The 27,471-nt window shown below is 41.2% G+C and overlaps 1 protein-coding gene across 4 annotated transcripts in view; it reads left to right on the forward strand.

The window, feature by feature from the left end:
- Positions 1-1,173: 1,173 nt before the first annotated feature.
- The window catches only part of fam160a1a (family with sequence similarity 160 member A1a), a 28,583-nt gene continuing 2,285 nt past the window's right edge, over positions 1,174-27,471 (forward strand). Inside the window, exons 1-12 of one of the 4 annotated variants that reach the window (XM_034231370.1) lie at positions 1,174-1,407; positions 10,670-10,855; positions 12,740-12,960; positions 17,249-17,923; positions 19,356-19,514; positions 19,624-19,710; positions 22,418-22,585; positions 23,774-23,853; positions 24,039-24,241; positions 24,689-25,684; positions 25,778-25,956; positions 26,329-26,449. In XM_034231370.1, coding sequence (XP_034087261.1) covers positions 12,853-12,960; positions 17,249-17,923; positions 19,356-19,514; positions 19,624-19,710; positions 22,418-22,585; positions 23,774-23,853; positions 24,039-24,241; positions 24,689-25,684; positions 25,778-25,956; positions 26,329-26,449 — 2,776 coding nt within the window. In that variant the 5' untranslated portion in view covers positions 1,174-1,407; positions 10,670-10,855; positions 12,740-12,852. Of the gene's footprint in view, positions 1,408-10,669; positions 10,856-12,739; positions 12,961-16,440; positions 16,665-17,248; positions 17,924-19,355; positions 19,515-19,623; positions 19,711-22,417; positions 22,586-23,773; positions 23,854-24,038; positions 24,242-24,688; positions 25,685-25,777; positions 25,957-26,328; positions 26,450-27,471 lie in introns of those variants that run through there. The other 3 variants (XM_034231369.1, XM_034231371.1, XM_034231372.1) reach the window with 3 other exon arrangements.

Genomic DNA, 27,471 nt, shown 5'->3' on the forward strand with positions numbered 1-27,471 from the left:
ACAAACACATTTGATAAATAGAACAACAACATTATTAGATAATAGCCTACGTGTGAAATTTATATTTTAAGTCAAGTTCAGTCGGCTATATTCTTCAATCAGTGGGTGTGTAATATAAATAGCTACTCTGAATAGATGGAGAAACATTGTGGGAACATTTGCAATTTTAGTGTTCTTCCACTAGATGTCACTACAGAACCTTACAGACAGCCACACACCTTTAAGTTAATAATATATGTTTAAAGGTCACCTATTATGCAAAATTGACTTTTACATGTATTGTATACATAAGTATGTGTCCCCTCTGTGTAAAGAGATTCCGAAAGTTTCAGGAAAAAAAATATTCTCTCTCTTTTTGTCCTGATCCATCAATATAAAATCCTGTCTGAAAATGAGCTGATCAGATTTTGGCCACTTAATGATGTCATAACGCTTTTTTGGGTTGTGTAACCATTAGCCAATAACCCAACCAAGGTACTCCCCCCCACCGTATCACCTGAATCTCCTCCTAGAGCACCATTGTGTTTTAATCAAATATCTCGAGGGGCGTGGGGAGCGGCACCTTATTTTCATCTAAAGTAACAGACCCGAGCATCATCATTTTGAAACAGGAGGAGTCTGTCAATTTCTGGATTAACTGGAGATCATTTTATCCTATCGTAAAAAAGAGATTAATTGTGTAGCCTATATTTCTTTGTTTGTTTTTCAAACAAAAGTTGCATAATTTGTCACATGGATTTTATTAATGCAATCCTTGTACCTCACGTTTTTGTCCAATAGATGGAGACATACTGTGAAGATCGATGTCAAATCTGAATTATTTTTCTGTCTTGACAAAAGTATTCAATATAATGTCTCTTTTACTATCTAATCCGTATGATCTGGCTAATAATAAATAAGATTCTACAGCCCTCAAATAGTTATGGCTTTTGAGAAACTGGATCCTGGGAAGTATTCTTTACTCATCTTTCTTTCTTTACTCAAGTAGCCTAATGTGGATTAACCAACGTTTGAAAATAACAAACATTGCTTTATATGGTGATTTTACACATGGCTAGGAACCATTTATAATTCATTTCTCATGGAGAAAACTAACCCATAAGAAACGCTCCTCTGTATGTGGACCAGTTGTAGCTCAGTGGGAGGAGCTCTGTGAGGATTAGTGCGGCTTCACCTATATGTGTGTATGTGTGTGTGCCGCGGACCAGGTTAAGTAGCTTGGTTACACGTATAATACCACTGCGTCCGGTTATGAAACAGGGAAATTAAGGAGCTGTGACCAGGAGGAACTCGGTTTTTTTTGTATTTCTGAGAGGACATACCGAGTGTGTGTTTGCGGATAAACCTGCTTTTCGACGCGGCTCACACTGCTGTGTTATTACCGTCCGACCGGAGGACTGACCTACGGTAAGACATAAAGAAAGAAAGCCGAAGCACAACTCTTAAATCTGGTTTACAGCTTGTTAGCTTTTTCTCACCTGTTAAAATGTAACATGACAGTGGCATTTCTGCTGTTGTTGGACCATGTGTGTTTTCTTTGACAGTTGTGTGTGATTGACATGTGCGGGTGGGAGGAAGGGTTGGGTTTCTTTAAGGGGAACCAGATGTCTGTGAGGGGTTTACTGTGGGAACTACCAGTACAAAAAATAATAGATTATTCGTTTTTTTGCATCCTAGTAAGGTAAAATAAGTTAAAAAGTAAACTCCACCGTGTTTCGTCACTGTTGTGTCCTCACCATATAGACAAAGTAGACCCACCCAATCTCTAATCATAGCCCAGCATTTCTGCAACCTTAGTCCCACCCTGCTTAATAACATGTTCTTAAATGTATCTGGTTTCATAATATTGCAGAAACTTGCAGTGCGTCCAAAAACATTGTATCCACGTGTTGTTGTTGTGATCCCCCTGGCAAAGTGTTACACTGAGAGAGGATCCTACCTGTCCTGATTCACCTTTCAGGCTCCTGATGAGCTTTGAACTCCCGATATCCTTCGTGAGGAAGGAGGAATGAAGGTGGTGTAGAGTTTCCAACAAACAGCATTAATGTTTCATGGCTAGCCTCCTTGTGTGAGTGTCATTGCTTTACAGGTGCTCCCTTCCCACCTGCTAAATCAATGTCATCCACAGTCAGCTGATGTAAACTGAGACAGTATCTAGGGTGACGACTAAAATGTGTTGTTGTTGTAGTGCAGTTTTCTCTCTCTCTGTTGAGAAATGGTCAAAGCAGCTACTTTGAATATGAGTGATGTATTACTCAGCTGCAGCGAGGTTATTTTTCCACCTGCTTTGTTTGTGTGTTTGCAAGTTGGCAAGATATTTCAAGCCTGTAGGCAAATGTTACAGGTTTTCTTTTAGGGCTGAAACTAACAATCATCTTCAATATTAAATCATTGTTTTGTCCACAAATAGTGAAAAAAGGCCAACGTCACCCATTTAAATTGTTTACTTTGTCAAGTAAATAGTCCAAAACCTAAATATATTAAGTGCGCTGTCATATGAGACATGAGGAACACCAAATCCTCACATTTGAGAAGTTGGAACCAGAGAGATTTTGGCGTTTTTGCAGTAAAAAATGACTAAAAACAATCAAAAGAGTGATGTTTTATCACACAATAATTAGTTAACTAGTTATTAGAAATCTATACATTTTGTTGTTAATAACACTTTTTACAATACAAAAGAGGCCTTTAAAAAAAAAAACTCTTTAACACACTTGTATGAAACCAACCTACCAATATATTCCATGATTACTTCTTCTTGATATTGAGTACATTTTGGAAGGATGACCCATTTTGTCAGGAAAGATGATTCAGTTTTGATCACATGATTTATATGGAGGTTTACATTGGTCATGGTCACTATCACATCAACCCCCCACCACATTCAACAGCTGTGAGTTATCACTGCCTGCATTTATCCATACTTGTTACATGATAACAACTTAACCATCTCCTCCTTTTCTATCAAACTGTCCAAACATATCTGCATTCCTCCATCAGCTGTGGCTGCTGTTGTCCTAAACATCCCGTGGATGCACTTTAAAGCCAAATATAACACTGCCAGTAGCTTTCTATGCTCTGCACTTCGTAAATGCTGTCACTATAAAGGATTTGAAGAGTTGAGGTTTTAATGATGGTAGGGAAGCAGTTCAGTGTGATTTGATTGGGTTTTCTTTATATTGAAGTAATCAATTTATAAGTATTCTGTATACAACTCATTCTGGTGCTGTCTAAATCTATTCCCCCATGTTGTCCAGAGGCTACAGCAATAAGGTACATCTCTACAAATTGACCCCCTTCCCATAAGGTCGTCCTAAACATAGAGTAGGTTGGACATGCAGCAAAGAATGCAACTGAAGTTCACGTTTTATGTTACAAGTTTCTGAGGAATGAGAGGAATGTGCGGCTAATCAGTCATCTGTATGATTAGTAGTGATGTTAAGAGGGGACTCAAATCTTTATATAGTGGGACATCTGTTTGGCTTACATCAGTTTACAGACTTGAAACCAGGACATTCACATTCAGGAGTCCTTGAGTAACCGTTAAAGCATGCTATACTGTGAATAAAGGCCATACCATATGTGACACATAGGTTCAAGTCACAAGTTAGGGATCAGATTCGCTTCCACTTGCTTGTTACTGCCTATAGGCCTACTTCACATGATGTTAATGATTGTTTGCAGGTAATGCTTTTGAATGGGAATAGCCTTTTTTTAATCAAAGGCAATAGAAAAGTGTTTATTGTGATTTTGCAAAAAAGTATGCCAAACAAAAGGACAGTTTTTTTTTGTAAGTTCCAGATAAATTTTTTCCAAAACTTGTGTAATTACTGGACAAGGTGCTGCCATCACCAAACCAGCAGGTAGGTGTGTGTGTGTGTGTTTGTGTTTGTGTGTGTGTGTGTGTGTGTTTCCCCCACCACATTCAAAGCCAGCTCAGCTTTGTCCCGTGTTTGGGATTAGCCCAACCTTTCCCACTTATGTCCGGAAACTGACCCTGAAATGTCACAGACAGCATGAAAGATACGTGGTGATAGCGACTGGCAGTTTTTTTCATTACCGGGCTCAGATTTGAATATAGTGTCATTATTACCTTTTAATAAAATAATACATTTCATTTTGGTAAATGTTAGATAAGAAGGTTGATACCATTCTCATGCCTGTGTTGATAGTAAGAAAATAAGGCTGGGAAGTGATTAGCATAGCTTAGCAATTATGTCATTAGTAAGGTTGCCATTATTTACATTTCTGTTTCAATATGTATTATCAAATTACATATGTTTTAATTAGGCTTATTTTTTCTACATTGGACTGCCAGGATAGCTCCCAATGCTTCTTAGCCTGACCTATGTTGAGCTAACAACGTTATGACTTTAGCTCCATACAAAACAAACAGACCCCAGAGTGGTCTTTTGTTTTCTTTCAAAGGACATATTGTCCCAGTTGTTTGTGTTCCAGTTAAGTACAAAGAAATACCCTCTTTCCCCCGGCAAACTCTGCTGTGTTTTTTCAAAAAGCCTTTCTTTAGAGTGAAACATTGAGATAGTAATGGAATCAGGTTGATCCACTTCTGTCACAGAATGGCGTGGGTTGAAAGTACAAATTATGTTTATGCAGAATGTTTTTTGTTGTCATTCATCTGCGTGCCAGTCACTGATATAAAGTAAAACATTGTGGTGCACACGGTGTAAGAGGCTAGAGTTTATGCTTTTACGAAGAGCCACCAGCATATACATTAGTTTGCATCTGTTTTGCATTGAAAATAACACACATTTAAGGTCATCTTCAGGTGTGCAGCCGCCTGAAGACTAAAGTAAACATTTCCCTCTTCTTCACTGAACTTGTTTCAAAGGTAATAAAAGGTCTGAAAAAGTGTAAAAATAGACTGGTTCACAGAACACACACCCAAGCAAATATTTAACACGAATGTGCCCGACAGCAGGCATTTTGGTAATCAACGTATTCCCTTTAAAACTCCTTTTTTGAGAGGTGTACTGTGCATCATGGCTTTTATGAAAGGACTCAAATACCCTCTTCTCCTCCAGTTGGCTGATTACTTGAGAGCAGTGCTGCAGTTTACTCTCATCCTCTCAGGGATAAACCTCTCTGAACTTCAGACAGGCTGATTCTTCCAGTCCTCACTCAAACATGGTTGTTGTTGTGTTTTATCCGCATGTTTTACGTGCTGCAAACAAGCTAGAGGAAGCAGCAGGAGCACAGATAGAATATGCCCACACTAAACATATTCTTATCACTGACAGAAGCCTATTGTCGTGTGGGGATGGGCTGAATACCAACATGAAACCATGAATGATGTCACCGACCAGCCCACATTGTGTACATACAATGTGGTAATTTAGCCTGTGAGGGTCAGAAGGAAACAGAGGGAAATATGTGTTATGACCTGTGGTATCAGGAAACCTTTTTCAACATATGGGTTTTAATAGTTTGTGAGGGTTGGAATTACACGAAAAGATATTTACTTTCTTAGATTACACAATATGAGTGTTAGGTGGGCATGCATCCAAGTTTCCCCTCTCAATATCCTCTTACAGTCATATGACACATTCAGGATACCTTTCACATTTTTTATGATTAAATGTTTTTGCCGATGTTTTTTCCTTAGTCAAATGTTCAATTTAGACATTGAAATCTCCACAGTGTCTGAACACATTGTTAGATATTCAGCATGCATTTAAAACATCAATCTCACTTAGTTCTTGTACTGCGGAGATAGCCCTTACCACTCACTCACAATGTTCTTGGGGGAACATAGAAATGACTCCATGATGGGTCTTTGAGGCCGGTGACACTGGTGCTAAAAAGGAGATTCGAAATTGTATGGATTTAAAAAAAAAAAAGAATAACTTGGTTTCTTGTTAAAAAAGACGTATTCAAAAAGTTAGAAAAAACCCAAAGACACTGAGTTATTTTCTGCATTCCTTTTTTGTGTATCCATGGTTACATCTCGCTCCTTGGGCGGTGAAAAAAATCTTTACACACCTATACCCATAAGCTACAATACATGTATTGACTCGTGCATACAGGTTAGATATGACATTCCACTGCCAACAGGGTCAGGAGCAGGTTAACATGTCTGCAGTGAAAAGCCCCTCTCCCCTCTGTAATAATAATAATTCCTTACATTTATTATAGCGCTTTTCCAGATGCTCAAAGCGCTTTACAAATACACATTTCATACATGCAATGGTCATGTACTGTGGACAATACCCACAGGAGCAAGTTCAGGTGAAGTGTCTTGCCCAAGGACACAACGGCTTTACAGACGCAGCAGCGGCGGGTTTCACCCCTTGATCTGATGATCAGATGCACAGACCACTGCGCCACCCGTCCCGGTGTAGGCTGTTCAGGAGAGATGCATCATGGGAAATTAGCCTCATGTCTTTGATCTTAACAATGGGGCTGAAGGCTCTTTTCCCCTCTCTTTGCTTCTTGTTATCTACTTTGAGCTCACTTTTTGGAGAGGTGTGTTTTCCCTCCTGGGTGTTTGGTACAGCTGTTAATTCCTCTTCTTCTTCTTCCAGCTTCTTTGAGCACCTGGTGTCTGTTTGAACATGCTAATGTATCGCTTTTACTGATCACTGAGCAGTATTTTACAAACAGCCTGTTTCTGAAACCAGTTTAGAGATGAATACAACAGCCAACACCCAGGTAGCCTTCATGTGCATGTGACAATCCACAGTCATGCAGCATGGAGCAACACTGCTTAGTAATCACATTCTTATCTCACAAGCTATTTACACTCACAATTCGGCACCTGTTTGGCATGTTTTGTGTGGGGATACTCCATGTGATAAATGATGACGATAAAATGAAGTTCATCAGAGATTTATTTGAACAATTGAGTGAAATTGTCCTTACATGTTGTCCTCCATCCAGTAATTTATTGAAAAGTGGTTTTCCATACACATTAATATAATAAGACATACTTTAACCAGGTAGGCAAGTACAGTAATAGTATTACTACTTAAAGAATTCATTCGTAAAAAATGTTTATCTAAATATAGTGGTTTTAATTCTTCTGTTAATGACATTTAAAAGTAAAATGAAGACAGTTGGATATCCATTTTAAATGTGTACTGGAGATCTTAAACCATCAGACATCTTTTGCTCCGATCATAAGTGAATCTGTCTCTGCTAAAGATACATGGTCCAACACAGAGGGAACTGAAGGGAATAATGGAAACTGAGATAAGAAATTAAATTGCCTTTTTCCTGCCTGCTGTGTTGTTGATTGGATGAGGATGACTATAAATTACAAGATCAGGCACTATCTGTCCTTTCAATGGCTTCACCTGTAGTCCTTAAATATTTCATCAGCTACTATCACTTTAATGGGCCTGCCTGTCAGTGGGTTACCATTAGTTGCCACTGTATTATGTGAATTATAGTATAAGGTTTGATCAGATAAATGAAACCCCAAAACACTGACTTTTCTTTTGTCTGTATTGTATTGTATCAAGGACCCAACACACCCTCCCCCTTAGACAAAAACAACAAACACTGACCAAAGTGCTTAACAAAAAGAAGAAATAAAAACACAGGTACAGATATGTCATTTAACAAAGGCATATGATACCTTGATTAAAACACAGAAATGATATTGCTCACCCAACTAAAAGAAATACAAACAATTGCATTAAAAGAATAATTAATAGGATGACGAAAAGAGACAAATATTTAATAAAGATTTTAAAGGAATCAATTGAAGAGGAAGACCTACTTGTTGGTAAACTACTCCAGAGTTTAGGGCCAACCACTGAAAATGCTGATAACAATATATAGAAAATATATGTAGCTTAATGAAATGAGATTTTTTATATCTGCTCTCTTATCAAATCACTTCGACTGATGTTTCAAACTCCTGTTTGGCAAGTAAGATGATCTCTATTTTGAGTAAAGGGTGTGTCCTGCCTCTCAGCTATTTGAACAGACCACGCCTGTGTGTCTGAAACCTCGGGGATGGCACAAAGCTGACAATACCCGAAACCAGATCAGAATTTTTTTTGCAAAACCCCCTGGAGGCGAGCATTTCTCTTTCTCTTGTTATACTGTGTGCTCCTTTCAGCCTCTAGCTTTGAACTACTTGTATTCTCGGGATGGAAAACACTGAGGTGCGACATAATAGCCGTTCTCACTTTGTCATCATGTTTACCTCGGGGAGTGAGCAGAGGAGAGCCTGCTGCTCTTTATGCAACACCACTTGTTAAACCATTCAATGAAATGACATTCATGGTCCACAGCTCTATCTGTGTAGTGATGATAAATAAGGAGTTTAACATTTGAACTGGCAATGCGGGGAGGCATGACATGTTTCACTAAAAATGGATGCTTGTAACACTTCACCCTATTATCTAATTGCTTGTTCATAGGGAGGAGCCACACACTTATGTTGTGTTAATCTGGAGGGGTTCAGATGCAACAGTCCCCAAAATGTGTAAAGAAACCAGTCCAAGCTTTGATTTATGGTGCATTGTATCTACAACACAAAAGCAGTAAAAGAATAATTTTGAAAACTGTTGAAGCGATAAAACACTTGGCTTGTTATTCCTTTACTCACAGCCCAGTAAATAGATCAAAAGAAAAAGTCAAAAGGAGAGGAGTATATTCAGTGCATTTGATCTCTTTGTTCAGTTAAAAAACATAGCAACAATGTACCTTCCTCTAATTTCATGTTAAACAATAAGTTATTTCTCCTTGATTTAGATTTGTAATGAACCTGCTGTCCACTAGTCACGCAGTGTGTCCTAAAAACAACTAAGAACCATTTCCCCTTCGATTTTTTCAAAAGTGTTGGTTCTTTGATACTGTTGTGACATTTGGTAAACATACGCTAAATGTCCTCTTATTGTGTAAACCAATAGAGTACACAGTGAGTGTATGGCTGTGTATAACTATCTGCATTGAGGGAAATCCCACGCTGATTTGGTTTCTGCTCTGTTGATCATGTCTCTGACTGTTGAGAAGTAGAAGCGAAAAATATGTGCAATTGCTATAATTGGATCATTTGAAATTAGGAGAATCCAGCAGGGCTTGTGTTTCGTTTCCACTGCAACACCGGCTGTTTGAGACTGTAAACACACAAATATACACTCACAACGCTCCATCACCATGGTAACATTCAGGTATCAGATTCGCACACGCACACGCACACACACACACACACTCAACATGTGTATTTTTATCAACCTATATTTTAGTGTGTGCATGCTCGGCTCGTCCCATACTGGCTCTACAGTATTTGAGGTTATTTTGAGCAAGTAGAGCAGTGCCTTCAGTAGGCTCTCCCTCTGTGTGACAGCAGTTACTGTAAAGAGAGCAAGATGTAGGTCATGACTTTCATTAACACAGCGTCCACACGGCAGCGTGCATTGAAGCTCGCTTGAAAAGTTGAGCTTTTCTCAACTTTTGAAGTGAGCAACGGAGGCAAAGCGAAGCGACTGAACCACAATGCAGTTCGGCAAAGCGTGACGTCACCCCATTCAGAGGGAATGGGAAGCTGCGTTGAAGCTTCAACGCACGCCGCTGTGTGGACGGGCCGTAATAGCACTTTACAACATTTGTTGGAAAAAGCTAATTTTCTTCCTTAAAAACAAGTGGTAGATCTTTTCGTGAGCTGGAGAATTGCTCGAGCATTTCCTATTTAGTATAATAAGATGCTGGTACTCAGACTCTGTTGTGATGATTTGGTCAATCCAAGTCTTATTTGGCTTATAGTTTAACACTGAAATGATTTGGGGAGGAAGGTTATTGTTGTCTGAGAGAAGCTTTTCACTGCTTACATCAGGCTAATCTTGAAGTATGTTGTAACACTGAACAACTAAAAAGGGCTGATTATTTTTTAGATTAATCATTTGGTCTATTAAATATCAGAAAATACTGAAAACATCTATACTATTCTCTCAAACTTGCACGATTAACAACAATTGATTATCGGTGGTGTTTAAATAAGCCGATTCATGTTAAATGTCTACTTATATGTTTGCAAGTTCCTGTAAATTGTATTAAATCTAATGTTAAACTCCATGTGTGGTGTCTATTCGGTGCTGCTGGGGAAAATCTGCATCGAGAGGCACAAACCCAGCATGAATAACGAAATGAGTGTTTGATGACTCTCTTTTTAACACACTCACCCACACACACATCTCCATCTGTCTCCCTCTCACTCGCTCTGTTTACACGACATCACACTTTCATGGAAGATCGCTTTGTTTCCAAGAAGATTTTAGATTGTTACAGACCAAAACACCCACTGCAGTGAAGTTCTGCGGTCAATGGGTTTTGTAAATATGATTTATAAAATGTTTTAAGTTTTGAGGCTGCTGCATCACGTGATCTGATTCTCACAACGGCTTGGTGTAATGTTGCGGATAAGTGGGCCTTTCACAGTGGAGTAGGATGCCAATTAACATGACAAGACTAATTGGAAGTGACAATAGTGTAATTCTCTCAAACTGAAGGGAACATGATGATGAGACATTGATTTTCAATTCCTACAGAATTTTACTCTGTTTCTGTACTTTTACTCGTACCTCCTCCTTTCCTGTAGAATTTCTCTCTAACCATGTTTTTCCTTTTATACTCCCTCCCCCTCCTGCTCTGTCCTCCCTCCTTCATCAAACCTCCTCCCTCTCTATCTCCGTCCAAGTGGCCTTCGGAGAAGTTTACTCACGTCCCGTCACTTCCCAACATGCCTTGCCTCTCACACGGACACTCACTTCCTGCTTCTTCTTTGACATCTCTCTCTTATTGTTGTGTGTGACAACAGGACAGGTCAAGAATGAGGTCCTCGTCTGCTTAGCGCCACAATCCTGTTAAAGATGGTTTATCAGAGGTAAGAAAGCACACACACACACACTCACACACTCACACACACACAGTCAGACACACTCTCCACGCTGCCTTCACATTCCTCGTCAGGAATCCAACCAGCCGGCACTTCTCCTAACTGGAAGCAGATGGTGACAGTTTGACTGTGTGTTCCTTGTTATGCCTGAACTCAGTGGTTGGTGGGGATGTTTCTGTGTTACTCTGCCACAATTGGATTCAAAAGAAGGAGATGAGCTGTGATTGGTTTAGAGGCACATTAAGGGGCAGGAGCTAAAGGCTCTAATTTGATGTTGTGGCATGCAGCTGCTGCGTCTACAGTTGATCCCCTGTGGAGTTACCATGATCCTGCATTGTGTTGTGTGTGTGAGGGTTTAACTTTGTCCTGGTGTCGTGTCCCTTTCTGCCACGCTAGCGGTGTGGCACCAGGGATGTTGTTTGGTCATTTGGTCCAGAGCTTTGGGCAATATTTATAAACCCATTAGATGGATAACGATACATGAACAAGAAGTTCATATTCCCCTGAGGATGAGGAGAACCAGCTTTTGTGATTCGCTGACCTTTCCTCTAGTGCCACCATGTTACCTTTGTGGTTTTGAGGGAAATATGTTGACAAGAATTGGCTGGGTTTCAATAACATTTGGGAATGATTCAGGTTATTTTCTGATTATTTGGTTTGTGTCCTAATGGATGCAAAACTGATGATTCACCTTTTTTTATTTTTTTTTATTATTCTCACAAAAATGGCAGGAAATGTTTTTTTTCAGCTTTTTGTAATAAGGAGATTTCCTGCTTTTCTCTGTTTTATTACACATCACGCTAAATTAAATATCTTTTGGATTTAGTAAGACAAGATGTTAAAAATATTTTTGATAAACTGGCATGGCCATTAATAACTAGTAGCGACATTTCACTGACAAAACAATTAAGTGCTTGATCCAGAAAATGTTGATAGATTTGGCCGCCCTAATGTTAGCATGAAAGCTAAAAACACCATGGTGCAAAATACAGTCTTACAGAGCTGCTTGCCTGGGTGTTGAGTCTTATTCTTGTTGGAGTAAATGTGTCTAAGATCCTTTGAGCGTGACTATGATTTTCATATACATGTGACATCATTTGAAATTGTAATGATAGTCGTCACAAACATTCACTGTCTGCACGCAGAGGAAACTCAGACAGATAAGGCAAATCCTGACATCCTTCCTGTTGGAGTGCAGGCGTGTCATGGAAACATTGTACAGTATTATTGCAGAGAACTGGATTTATCCTACGTTTTTTTCTTTCATATTTAAAGAAAACAAACACTCTACTATTTCTGTTCCCAGTGTTTAATTAAAAAAGACTGTCTTGTTTAGCTGAGTCAATCTTTCCAGCAATTTCATCTCCAAGGAAACCAACACATTTCTGGGGGAAAAAGTGGTCGTCTTCCAAAACAAGCAAGCAATGTGAGCAAAGCAGAACTCACTTGCCTAAATAAGATGTCTTCTCCCCCCTAGCTCCCCTCTTGAGTTGTTCACACCCACTCGCTGTTCGCTTTCTGATGTCAGAAAATGTTTGTGTAATGAGAGTGATGTCAGGGGAGCTGCAGGAATCCACTTTGGGCGTCTGAGGTAGTCCAAAAGCAATTTGACAGCTCAGTCCGAAGTCCAGAGAGCGGCAGGCAACTGTGAGCCAAAGTGGAGCTGAGTGTCTCCTCTGTGGAGTCATCTGACATCGCCTGTTATTGTTCTCTTTCCTGCATGCCTGTCATAGCTGCTGTCTAGCCATGCAGAGGGAGAGAAATGCACTCCAGTCATATCAGTGCATCTGTGCTGCTATTTTATGAAGCAGTTTTTCAGCCCTGTGTATAATAATATCTGCTTGTGTGTGTGTTTTTTCTTTGCCTCCCCAGGTCCTCTGTGATTATGCTTCCCTCTTTGGTTACGGTTGCACGCAGTAAGCAGTCAGGAATGTCCTCCCTCTCCTGCCTCTGACATGGTTTAACCCGCGTGTGATCCGGTCACCATGATGGCCTCCATGGTTGCCAATGGAAATCGAGATGGGCAGGCTCTGGTCCTGAAGGGGGTGGATCCAGAGACCTGCATGATTGTGTTCAAAAACCACTGGGCTCAGGTAAACGCCAGCTCTAAATCAAGAGTCAATTCACTTAAAGGATTAGTTTGACTGGAAATACACGGCTCCCAGTTAAATGAGAAGGTCAAAACCACTCTCAGAAGCTCTGCACATGAGCATTAAACCACACAGATATATTCCCTCAAGTATTGTACTGAAGTAGGAGTCTGAGGTTATTGTGCTTTACTTGAGTATTCACATCTTGTAGAGATTTTTGCTTTTACTCCATTTCATTACAACATTTCAGAGGGAGATATAATATTTTATTCCACTACACTTATTTCATAGATTTAGTTACTTTACTGGTTTTGTTGTTATATTTATTAAAAAAAAAAGGCTTTATTTTTCTCATACTGCCTATGCTGCAGCCCTCCCTGCAAGCCCATCTTGTGAGACATGAAATAAAAACACATCTCAATTTAGCTGTGAGCGCCTCCAAGAGTCAGACCCACGCTGACAGCCACTTATGTCAACATAAAGGCAGCTGACACTTGGTTACAAACACACTTTCGGACCCCTCAGTGCCTGGCAGTTGTCCTTCTGTGTATCATTTGTTCCTCTCAGCGTGGGAGGAGCAGGTCTCTCAGGCTGCCAGGACCCACAGGGGTGAACAGGGACACACACTGCTGCTGCAGAGAGCCAGGAGTCTGAGGCTGTCCGCTTCACACTGCCAACACTCCCTGACCATAACCACACTGCAGTTTAGTGTTGCTGCCCTGGAGTCAGTTTCTACAGTCAGAGAGGGAGAAATAAAGTAGTATTTGTGCTAGGCGCCAGAAGGCTGTTTTCACAATCCTCATATGAAGGAGGAAAGTTTCACACTTAAAAGCATGATTTTGTAATAGAACAACTTGCATATTTGACCATTCACAAAATGCGATGCAGAAAAGTGCACAAAAACCTGAGAATGATCTTCTTTGTGAAGTAGGAGGCGTCTTGTGGTCAGTAGTTAAACTTTTGCACTGAAGGATAATTGCGTATTCATAAATCATGGATTTATCACAGAGGGAGAAAGAGTAGGTGTAATTTAAACAAATACTGAATGAGACACATCATTATTCAGAACAGAGTGTACGTCTGATACCTCATTCACACCAACGGTGTTTCCGGGCCGGTTCGGAGCTGGAGCTTGAAAAGCACTGGGTTTTCCTGTTCACACCGCAGCGGAGCAGCCTCTTAGCTCCAGAATCCGGTTCATTTCAAGCACCAAAAAATTGTCCGGGTGTTAGGAGCAGTGGGCTGCCATTTTGAACGGCGCCCGGGGAGCAGTGTGGGGAATGGTACCTTGCTCAGGGACACCTCGGTAGCACTTGGTCTTGCCGGGACTTGAACTAGTGACTTTCCAGTTACCAAGCCAAGTCCCTATCGACTTCGCCACCACCGCCCCTATATGGATATATATGCTAAATCTATTATTGTTGTTGGTCCCTTGTGTTTTCGGATGTATATTGCATTCCATAGTTTGAGGATTTTACATTAGTTTCATTATTGACCTTGGAATTGTACTTATCACAAAAGTAAGTATGTTCCAGTAAGTGGGCCTGGTGCTCAGATTTATTTTGTCAAACCAGTTTTATACATTTTTGGAATATATAAATGTTTCCAGGGACATGCATTGTGTGGATGTATCTGTTAGATGTATTGTTGGATTCAGATTGAAGTTGAACTACTTTGTTGTAAGTGAGCTTATTGTTTTGAATACAAAGTTGTTATAGCAGGTTTAGCAGGCTTGGCAGACAGACATGGCGATCATGATGGTAGGGTTACATTGTATTTTGTTTTCGACTCCTGCATAAAGTCCTGTCTCCGTCATTTTTCTTAAATGTTCCTAGGCATATTCCTTCACTAGTCCCAGCATGTGAGCAGACAAAATGAGTACTCCCTGTTCCAGATTAATAAAGCTTGTTTTGCTTTAGGCAAATTGGCAGCACAATTTCACTCCTGCAGTCTAATTTCCATGCTTAGCTAATCTGCAGCCCGATAAGAGTGCTCTTGACTTTGGTTTCAGTTCGGAAAACCTTGCAATCCGAGTAACGTGTTGTAAGTAGTGATAGCCTTTCCCTCTGTAACAAGCTCTGCCTGTTGCACTGGAAGATAAGGTTCATGATAATTAGTTGTGTTATCTGCCGCTCTGCAGACCTCACGCAGCGCTGTGTGTTTACTGTGACTTTCTCAGTGATCGCTCTGGCTGCAAAATACCGATAACTAGAGACAGTGAAGAGCCATAATGACAAGGAACACACTGACAGCACTTCAGTGTCTGGCCCTCAATAAACCTGTCACTGTTTCTGTTTAGTGACGTGTGCAGTTTATGTGGAAACACCCCCATCCAGTGTGCAGTTGAGAAAATCTGGAGTGACAGATTTCTTTTGTTTTGCTGGTAAGAAAAACATGTTAAGTGTCACACTACTGTCATTGATAATGCACAAGATACATGTCAAAGCACTTCTCTGGGCCTTTACTTTATGGGTGGACTAATGTTACAACTATAGCAGTTTTAAGAAAAGACACTCACACCTGCTTCACCAAATTTGACTGTAATCAGGACGGCAGATAGCTTGCACATCTTCCGGCGCAAACTGAAAACTCATCTCTTTCGACTCCACTTCGAGCGTTAGAACTATTAACGAAGCACTTTTATACTAATAAAGGACTGGATTACCTAAAGCCAGTGGAGTAGCACTTGAAATGTTTGGCTCTATGAAACCTGATATACTTATATGATTCTGTTTTCTTCAAGGTTGTGTCTTCCTGGTCGAATGTACTTATTGTAAGTCGCTTTGGACAAAAGCGTCAGCTAAATGCAATGTAATGTAATGTAATGTAATCTGCGTAGAAATAGAACTCTGATGTACTGTCACGACTTTTTAAGAGAATTCAACCATCTGTGTTACATAATTATTGCTTTTTGAGTTTGAAATTCTTCTGATCTAGTTTAGTTTTCCCTTCAGTGGGCATATCTTTTAACCTTTACTTATTCAGGGAAGCCTCACTGAGAGCGGTGCTTTTGCTTCAAAGACGTTCACAGATGTCCACACACCTGTACACACCTTGTCTGATCTGTTTGGGCATTGCTTAAGGGCACCACGCTGAGTGGGGAAGGTGAAAGTGCAGCATTTACTCCCTGGCAGCTGAGATTACTACATATGAAACTAATTTCTAACACCTTGTTAAAGCAGCTTTTATTTCTAAAGGTCATATCCCTGCAGTAGAAATGTTATTCTAAACCCATAGAGGCAACACATCATCAATCATCACACTGAAGGCGTCATAGTTTAACAAACATTAACCTGGTCTGGAACTGACCTTCATAGTATCATTATTAATCTGACTCCATACGTCATACTTGATTTTTCTAACCTGAGCCCTTCCTGTCACTGCAGTAATGGCCGCAGTCGGATCAGGTCCGGCCCCTTCGAGCTCGAGTATTATAAACTCTGCTCTCTTGTTTCCACCGGCCGGGCTCTCGTGTGTTCAGCCAGTTATTGTCATGGCAGCAGTGGCAGGCCGGGGACACTGGCTCCATTATTGTGACTCTGGTTTCTACGCAGCCGAAACACAAGGGAGGGACTGGATACACAAAGGACTGTTTCACTGTGTGCCACCAATCTGAGTTGATCTGCACTGTGCTGCGGCTCTGTTTACACCCCATCATTGTTGATAATTAACCTGCCAGAGAGAAGAGAAGGAGTTTACCTGTGCAGGTAATATCTATACAAATGAATCTGACACAAAAGAAGAGAAACTTGTACCATAGGTCAAGACTCCACAGGATAGCTGCATATGCTTTACATTATGCGAGTGGTAAAGGTAGAAATCCTCTCTGTCAACACAAATGGAAACCAATTCTGTGCTTTTTGCACTTTTTAAATCCCAGCGATCAATTTGCGTCTTCCTTGGATTTCGTTGATTGACTTCCTGTCAATCTTCACTTCGTTTTCTTCAAAATGTTGGCCGTCAGTCTGTAACGGAGTGCAGCAGTGTTTCTCCTGTATACAACTATTTTGGGTTGGCCAACAATAACAAATGTTCCTATTTCACACTGAATTGTTTGTGTTTAATATGAAGGAAAACACATTATACATATACATTGAACAAAGAATTCAAGTCAACATTCTTTATTTTAAAGTCTGATTATAAAAGCAATGGCTATGTCCCTTTCCATGTTTTTGAATGCCAAAGGACAAAAGAAATGTCCTGTAACAAAACTACTATTGAATAAAAAAGAATGTTATATGACAATGTGTTCAGTTTAACATGAATATGTTCCTCTTGTCTCTTGCTGCAGGTGGTGAAGATCCTAGAGAAGCATGACCCCCTGCGCAGCAGCTCCACCCTGCACCCCCTGAGCGTCATCAGCCTCAGCTCCAGCGGCGCCTCTCGGTTCGGCCCCATCCCCGGAGACGAGGCGAACGCCGTGCAGAACTATGTGGAGCACATGCTGTTCCTGCTGATGGAGGAGGACAGCGGGCAGGCCGGAGCCATGGGCCCCATCCTGGAGTTTGTGGTGATGGAGAACGTGATGGAGCGCCTGTTTGTGTGGAGCCTGCGCAGAGAGTTCACGGACGACATGAAGCTGGAGCAGCTGAAGATGTACGAGATGCTGGTGGGCCAGGCGCAGCAGCCCCTCCTGCACCACAAGCCCATCCTGCGGCCCCTCATGATGCTGCTGTCCTCCTGCTCCGGCACCGCGGCTCTGCAGGTGGAGGCGGAGCTGGTGCTGCTGCTCAACCAGCTCTGCTGTGTGCTGGCCAAGGACCCTTCCATTCTGGAGCTGTTTTTCCACACCAGCGAGGATCAGGGTGCCACTAACTTCCTGATCTTCTCCCTGCTCATCCCCTTCATCCACCGGGAGGGCACGGTGGGCCAGCAGGCCAGAGACGCTCTGCTGCTCATCATGTCGCTGTCTGCTGAGAACGAGAGAGTGGCCAAACACGTCGCAGAGAATACATACTTCTGTCCGGTCAGTCCCAACAGAGGAATTACCTTCTGATTGTTCTCTTGCTTTCTTTCACTTGGTAGTTCTTAGTGCCTGTGAATCTCCTCAGACTCAGTCCTTCTGCTTTTAATTCTCCACACTAACATAACCTTCCTGTGTGAGGGATTTTGTTTGTCTTATTATCTGACAGCCTCTCTAGAAACACAGACTTTATTTTTTACCCTGAGCATTATAGTCATGCAAACAAATGCAGATGAATTCATGAAGCCAATTGAAACAAGGTTAAACCATCACGGTGAATGTAACAAATGTCTGGCATTCATGAGATTATGGCACGGTTGCGAGCTTATCCCATGTAAATAATGCCTTTTACCCACAGCTGCAGACATTGCATTGAGAAAGCTTTTGATAGCATGCCAATTTAACAACTGGATGCTGAATTTAATTAGTTCCGCTGGCAGCTCCAAGGATAATCCTATAGAGGATGTATACATCAATGCAACATTAATGATACACTCATCCTACAGTGGAATTAGACTGCAGGGTTGTTTTTTTAAATCTCACCCTGTAAATACTTGAAATGACATCTCTAACAATAAAGAGAAAACATATTAATAGTGAGTGCTTGTTATATGGAACGCTTTCTGACTGTAATGCATTCATTAGTGATATAATTACCATTTCATTTTGCCCATGCCAGTAAAGTTATAGGCAATAAAACTCTTTGCTGTTTTAATATTTATAGAGCTGACCTGTAGGAGGTATAAATCTTTATGTATGCTGTCGTGCTGTGTGAGGAGGAGGAACAGGCGATACGTGGCTGCTGCAGAGCATCCGCATAACATTATCCAAATTGAAAGGAAGAAATGATATGCAAAAGTGTTGCGCATTGTAGCGAGCAGTAAAACACTGTTATAAATCTTTTGTGTGAAGCTAAAACGTACACTGACAGCTAGATACAGTCATTTTATACCACACACTGCTTCATAAATGTTTAATGAAGCCCATTATATTCTATCTGTATTCACTTTATGTCAGATCACTTTTCACAAGGTTTTATGTATATCATATGATGATGCTAGGTTTAAAGCACACTGTGTTTCTTTGGGGAAAATGGTGTCGCCTAATAGAGAAATTAAAAAGGGATTATAGTGCATAATATTTTCAACACTTGAAAACAAACTCAAATGTATCCCCCCCCCCCCAGTAATTTTTCCAGAAATGTAATGAATTTACGCATATTTTCTAAAAGGTTTTAGGTCTTCTTTCACCACTTAATAAAATGTTTCAAGACAATATGTTGAGAGATCTTTCAGCCACTGAGAGAAGGATTTCTATGTTTTGTCCAAGAGACAGATATTGTTTATGTAGCTTGAAGGGCAGAGAAAAAACGCCAAGTGTTTTCTCGCTGTTATTTATCCTTGGAGTAACATCTTATTTGTCTCTCTCTCCTCAGGTGCTGGCCACAGGGCTGAGCGGCCTCTACTCGTCTCTGCCCACCAAGCTGGAGGTTCCCGGTGAGGAGTGGCACTGCCTGCACAGAGAGGACTGGCTGCAGATGCCCCCCCTCGTCCAGTTCCTCAACTCCCTGGAGTTCTGCAACGCCGTCATTCAGGTGAAAACATGTGACCAGGCTGCACACATGAAATATGTATTTACACGTGTTGAATGGCTGCCACCTTCTGCCTGAATGCACTATTGACTCACCATGTGACCGTTCCCAGGTGGCCCACCCTGATATCAGAGACCAGCTGGTTGGCTACATCTACAATGGGTTCCTCGTGCCTGTCCTCGCACCAGCTCTGCACAAGGTCAGTATTCTCCTCTTCACCTTATGCAATGCCTCTTCTGCTTTACATCTACAGCAGCGGCGGTTCCCAACCTGTGGGCCGCGGCACCCTAGTGGTCCGCGAAGGCATTGCAAGTGGGCCGCCAAATATATATTTTTTTTCATTTTTTAAAATTTGTACAGGCTATAGACACAAACATGGACATAATAACTTATAGGAGATGACATTCCCATCTCAGACAAAAACAAAACAAAAACAGAAGAAATAAAGATACAGTCAGTAGGATCACTTCAACATTACACAAACAAACAAAAATAGGTTGACAACCAAATACCACCAAAAACACAACATGGCAACCATATTTATTGTTTCTTTAATCCCAGTCTTCGTTAGAGCTAATTATTTCCCATTTCATGGTGTGATGAGCCTTTGATTTTTTGTGGCAATAATTCTTTACAAAAGAAATTGTATTTTGAATCTACTCTTCAAACACCTTCAATTAAGATTACTCCTATATTGACTTTTTAAAATATCTATTTTAGCCAGAAGAATAGTTGTATTTATTAACTGTGTGCGGTCTCCATCTAAAAGCCCAAATAACATATTAAAGGGTGTAAATGTAAATTCAATATTTGCCGCCAAATAATTTGCAAAACATTATGATTTGTGCGGAAACATTTTCATTATTAAGATGTTTTTTTTAGGGCTGTCAAGTTAACGCGTTAATGCAAAAAAAATTAACGCCACTAATTATTTTAACGCGATTAACGCATGTGTATTTTTTGTCCTCGGCCGCGCCGTAGTTTCAGAGCGCATCGAGTTTAAAATACCATCTACAAGCTGATGCTGACAGCCCCGCTCCTGCCGCCCGCTTGTGGCAGACCACACTTCCACGCTCACCGGCAGGCACCGACTGGCTGTTGGGAGGACCGGGAGGGTGTGTGTATGTGTGGCCCGAGCGAGCGAGAGACCTTACGTGCATTGTTGTTGTTAGCATCTGGTGCTAGCTAGCTGCGCTAACGGATATGGAGCTGTTTAAATGAAAACAGAGGAGCGACATTTCGCCACAACTGCGCCGAGCACTTGACTTTATGCAGGAAGCCAGACAGTGGGACATTGTACGAAAAGTCAGCACACTCAGCACGGATAGTGCGCAACATGATTGCAGCGTCCAGGCAGCTCCCGTTCGAGCATATGCCTTGAGTTGCACATAGCTCCAACGATCCAACACACACACACACACACACACACACACACACACACACACACACACACACACACACACACACACACACACACACACACACACACACACACACACACACACACACACACACACACACACACACACACACACACACACACACACACACACACACACACATTATATGAGAGAGGTTCTAGGTTGAATTGAGGCGAACATTTAGAGGTTGTTGTGTTTAATATTCATGAGAATATTTGTCATTGTTCAAATGATAATAAACATTAGCATAAAGCATATCTGTCCACTCATATGATACTAAGACTATTACAAACTTGAAAAATATTCCTCTAAGGTACATTTAGAACAGATACAAAATGTGCGATTAATTTGCGATTAACTATTTTAATCGACTGACAGCCCTAGTTTTTTTTATTTGAACCTCTTTTCCTTTCTCTTTCTTGATCCTCCTTAGCAACGGTCATTATACAGCGGTCTGTTCTACTGGATTGACAACGTGTCACATGTTCTGAATCGACCAATCAGAACTTTATTTAGCCTCCGTATTGTTTATGGTTGAATGTGGGCCGCGAAAACATTTTTGAATCTTAAGTGGGCTCTGAGTTGAAAAAGGTTGGGAACCGCTGATCATGCTTCTCAGTAACTAAATATATTGTTGGATGGGGTGGAAAGCCACGTAACACACTTTAAATACAATGGGTATGCCTGTATGAGACATTAATATAAAGAAAACCAATGTAATAGATGGATAAATCACAGTACACCAAGATTAGCATGTATATTATATGTATGTATTATATATATATATATATATATATATATATATTAATGTATGTTATGTCAATTCTCTCAGTTAATCTCCTGGAACTTGTAGAATATGATCATGAGGCAATAATACGTTATTTGTAATGGCTAGAAAAGGGTCAATATGCTAATATGCATGCTTATTTAGCCATTTTATGAGGGAGGTATTAAGATTATAGTCTTAATCTAGGGAAAGAATTCCGCAGAGAAAATTGCCTAACGTCCGTGAGAAAAGTAAATCCTGTCCAAATGGAGCTTTACTCAATAGTCCCATTCATAAACTAAAAGGGCCCTCTGAAGCGCAGACCTCCGCTAATATTTATTTCGTAAAAGGGAAAAATAATGCTTGTTTATGCCCGGATCCTCTCCTAAATGTAATGGATTATTCCTTTGCCCATGTTACACCCTTTCACACAGTTTTATGAATTTGGCCCAGGAGTTTTTCTGTAATCCTGCTGACAAACTAACAAACAGAATAAACCAAAAACATATTCTCCATGGTGGAGGTAAAAATACTTGTTCAGCTTAATTTGATCTATTCAGAGTGGAGGAAAACTGTACTCTAAAATCAGACAGTATCTTGCTTGGTATATACCGTCAACATTTTTTAAAACACATTTTTAAACGGCATGGTTTTGTATTTGTTACTCACTAACCCACAGTCACTCTGACTCACTCACTAATGATCCTCCCTCTGTGAAGCTGACCCTGGAGGAGGTGATGACGACCACAGCGTACCTGGACCTCTTCCTCAGGGCCGTGTCGGAGCCGGCTCTGCTGCAGACCTTCCTCTCCTTCATCCTCCTCCACCGACACGAGAGCGTCCACATCCTGGATACTCTGGTCAGCCGCATCAACACACCCTACCAGGTACAGGAGGAACGAAGAAGGACTGTGGACAACACTGATGTTTTCTCTTAGAGACACACAGACACACAGACACACACAGACACACAGACACACACACACACACACACACACACACACACACACACACACACACACACACACACACACACACACACACACACACACACACACACACACACACACACACACACACACACACACACACACACACACACACACACACTCCACTCACTCTACGATCTGCACTCAAATACAGCATGACTCATGTTTAATAACTCCAGAAAATGACCCCAGAGGCACTTTGGCAAACTTTTAAATGTCAGCACCAAAGCTGGTAGATTGTTGCCATGGTGATGCTCAGTTGCAGTGAATTTATGTTTTTAGCAAAGCAACTGATATGAGCAGCATTAAAAGAAAAAGTCGTATATGTTGGAACATCTTGTTAAAATGATTAAAAGGAATAAGTAATGGGTTCTTTACTCGGCTGTTTAGCTGTGTAAATGGCTTGGGGAGTTCCCTCCAGTGTTGGCTAACTGTCAGCTTTGGCACACCTGCAACTCACTGAAAAAATACCCATGAGCAAAATGAAATATTGACATGCAAATATTCACCATTTTATCTTTTTACCCATTTGCTTTTACCTTTGATGTTCAATTCATTCAAAGTTAGTCATGCTCTTCATGCTGCTGTTTTAGCCTCTGACTGAAAGAAGAAATTACACGAGCTCATATTTTATTTTAAACAATTCTCTTAACCCTCGTAATTCTCCAGGTTAATCAAAGCAAAAGCGACTTTAAAGAAATATCTATTTCCTAATAGCAGCAGCAGCGGCATTAAGCCCAATTTGTTTTGTATTCCCTACTCCGCACCCCAGCGCCTACCTCAGCCAATTAACAACATAACAAACATAGCAGAACAAAGCAGATGAGACAATTCATCTAAAAATAGAAAAAAATAAGTTATAAAGTTATAAAACACATCTCAGACATATTTAAAGTGTATATGAACCAAAACATATTACATATACAAATATCCAATAAGAAAACATGGCACTCATTCTCACATCTAGGAAGCTAAGACAAATTAATGTTTGGTACTTTTTTCTTTGAATCATTTGATTGCTTATCAAAATTGTTGATCGATCTCTAAATTGTTGTGTTCATTGTATCTTTCCATTCATCTCTGCAGTTGGGCACCGTGTCCCTGGCACTCTTCCGCACTCTCATTGGCTTATACTGTGAAGACGTGATGCTGCAGCTCGTATTGAGGTGAGTGGCAAACATGCAGACTTACTCCAGTTATGAAGCATGGAACATCTAATTGGTTTACGATGAGATGAGCTTTTACTTTCTACCTCCCACCGAGCACACTTGTGTTGCCATCTGTCTGCTCCCCCCTCCTACGACCACCCGTTGGTTTTCCTAACAGGATCCGTTCCCATCTTCCCCCCCAGGTACCTGATCCCCTGTAATCACATGATGTTGAGTCAGAGACGTGTTGTGGGGGAGAGGGACTGCTACTCTGTGTCTGCAGCCAAGATCCTGGCGTTAACACCGTCCTGCTGCTCTCCTGATCACAGCCCCCCGCCCCTCCGGCAGCTGGACTCCATCCTCTTTTCAAAGGGTGGAGAGACCCCCAACAACACCAGCGCCACGGGTGAGAAAGACAAGACATTAGGGGGAGAAATGTGATGGATTCATTACAGCTTGGATCTCATTTTTACCGAATTTGACATCTTTTTAATGAGTCTTGATAACACTGTACCCACCAAAGCATTTACTCTGATCTGGGAACAGGAAGACATTTAAATAATAAAGTCAGATAAGACAGGATCATACAGGTTGTGCCAATTATTTTTGATAGATTATCTAACCCACTTTATCGCAGCCAAGGAGGCTATATGTTTATCTGTATTTATCTAGGACATGAACATATTACTGGAAGGATTGTGAGTATTATATCAAATAGTGAGATCCCCTGCTGTTGACATCACTTTACCCCCTGTAGCTCATGTCAAACTCATTAGTTCTGCTCCGTGTGAGCGCTGCGCTGAGGTGCTGCACGTCAGCTCCTATCAACATTTTCTATCTGTTTATCTTCCAGAGGAAAATGAGAGCTTCTTGGGAGAGGATGATGGCTCAGGTAACTCCTGCACCATCGGCTCTGAGGTCTACCTGGATGTCAGTTATCTCCATTACCTCTACGACGCCCGGATGAGCATCAGCAGCTGCATACGGGCCTGCCGGGTGTGGTCAGCGCTGTATGACGGCGAGGACCCTCCTCCGGAGAAATACCAGCCCGGTGTCCTCGAGGAGCCGGGGCTGAAGAGTCGGCAAACTCAGATGGCTCTCAGGAAAGTTCCACAGTTTATCGCGCCTCGCCCTAGACCAATCCCGCCGCAGAACACAGAGCCGGCCTCCAACACCCAGATGGAGCTGGAGTGGGATGATAGCTACGATGCGTGCCCAGTGCAGACCCATGAGGCTCCTGTGGAGAGTAAACCTGCACAGGAACCTCCTGCTGAGCTCCCACAGCACATCCAGGAGATGAGGAAAACAGCCACCATGTTGGTAAAAGGCTCATATATTGAGGAAAATGAGTTTGAGGACGATGTGTTGGTTTATGATCTTGTTGCCAAGAAAGACACTAGAGAGGTCGAGCAGATAAAGCCCAAACGCATTGGTTCTGAATCTGAAGAAAGCCAACCAGGCTCAGCAGAGGCTCCTCTGAAGAACGGACTCAGTGTTACACTTCCAGCTTCAGGGATGTCTGATATGAACAGCTTGGACCCAAAGGCCAAAGGTCAGACGGATTGTAATTCCCACCCTCAAAACACCACATCTGCCGAGCCGAGGGACGACCTTTTGGCTCAGTATGAGGAGCTCATCCGTACGTTGGACACTGAGGCAGCGAGAAAACAGGTCAAACCTGATGCACAGTTAAAGAAGCCTACCACAGCTGCAGAGGAGGAAGAGGAGGAGGAGATGGATTTCACCTCCTTCTCTGCTGAGACACCAGAGCCAGAGAAAGTGCATTCACCATTTGGGGTCAAGCTTGGCGGTGGAGGTGCGGGTAGAAACCAGTCGGCACCTTTTACTGGTAAGTGAAATGTTCGCTTAGCAGCAGACCTGTTATTCACCAATCATTGGGACAGCACAAATAAAATGTTGTTTATGATTATTCTTCCTGCAGGCCCATTTGTCAGTGTGCTGTTGTCTCGTCTGGAGAACATGCTGTCGAACTCGCTTCACGTCAACCTGCTTCTGACGGGCATCCTGGCCCAGTTGGCCACCTACCCTCAGCCTCTGCTGCGCTCCTTCCTCCTCAACACCAACTTAGTCTTTCAGCCGACTGTTCGCTCTCTTTACCAGGTAAAACACATACATTGTCTGCAAGTGCAGGCAGGAGCCTTTTATTTAATTTTCCTTCCCCTGAGGCTTGTGTGTCGTCACCTTGACAAAGGGAAGAAAAACAAAATAATTGATTTGTGTTTTGTTGCTACCCTGAAAGATGTTGAAACATGCAGTCAACCTTCAGTAAGTGAGAGTTATTCTAGAATGAGATGAAATACAGACTGCTTCTTTTGTTCTTCCTGTTTTTTCATTTACAACCGAACAAGATATCCTTGATTAGCACAATCAGGCTGCTTGTTCTAATTCATTTCGCTTTATTTACATCAGTGTAAATACTGCAGATGTGTGAATGTAAAGTAATCCTCAGGTTATTCGCTGTGTTCCCCTCAGGTTCTTGCCATTGTAAAGAACCAGATAGAAGAGCAGGCTGCCTCCAGGAAAGACTTCCCAGAGCTGATAACTACTGCCCAACACTGGCTGCTGGCTAGGGAGACTTCCTTCATGGCAGCAGGTGACAGCACACCTTTCTATAATCCTTGCTTCTATGCTAGCTATTGTTGGAATCTGTTTTTACACATAGATCTATAGGTTTACATGAACATCAAGTATTCACAACATTCTTATTCAACGATCATTTCAAATTAACGTGGGGTTTACTGCTAAATGTAAGTGCTGAAATGTAAAAGAATAGTCTTATGTTTTAGGAAATATGCATATAAGCTTTGTTGCTGCATAAGATTGATACCACTCTCGTAGGCTATCTGTGAAATGAGGCAGATGCTAGCAGCTGGTTAGCTTAGCTTAGCAAAACAAAAAGAATACTGTATTTGTTTGTACTGTCACGTTTATACATAGTAGAGGAAACAAACATGATAAAAAGTGTTAGTCAATGGCCTTTAGTGAGGACTGTACGCAGATTGCTTTTACACATTTGGTCAACAGCTGTTGCTGTATTTATTTGCAAGTCAAAACATGATGGAGTTTACTTCTTTAATATTATCATTACAGATGTTTGAGTTTTTTTAACAAACATAATTGGAGTTTACCTATCAATATATTTTCAGTTCACGATGAGTTATTGACTTGAGATTGCATTACTTTTTATTTTGAGGGTTATTTTGCTGAACAGAATATAAACTGCCATGTTGTAATTCCTCCATCTCAGTAACTTGCTTTCAAAAATGGGCCGAGTTCAAAACAACATTAGCATTCATTATCGGCTGTTTTTGCAGCTCCTGTTTGGGAATCAGAATAAATTCTACTTGATTTTGTTAAGTGATGTCTCTTTGCACTGAAGCAGTGGAACCCTGGAGTGTAAGGCCTGTATTGAACTAGCTTCCCTGTGGTTTCAGAGTTGTACAAGCTACAAAAAAAAGATCTTGTCAGAACTATGTTTTTGGAAAGATAATTTAAAGGGAATATTTCAGTTGGTTAACGGGGAGGGGGGGTTAGGGTCCTTTCTTGTTTTCTTTTTTTCTTCAAAAATGACGATCCTACCATCCTGCTGATACTTATTAATAAATACTTTGCTAA

This window comes from Gymnodraco acuticeps, unplaced genomic scaffold (genome assembly GCF_902827175.1).
Source record: "Gymnodraco acuticeps unplaced genomic scaffold, fGymAcu1.1, whole genome shotgun sequence".
NCBI lineage: Eukaryota > Metazoa > Chordata > Actinopteri > Perciformes > Bathydraconidae > Gymnodraco > Gymnodraco acuticeps.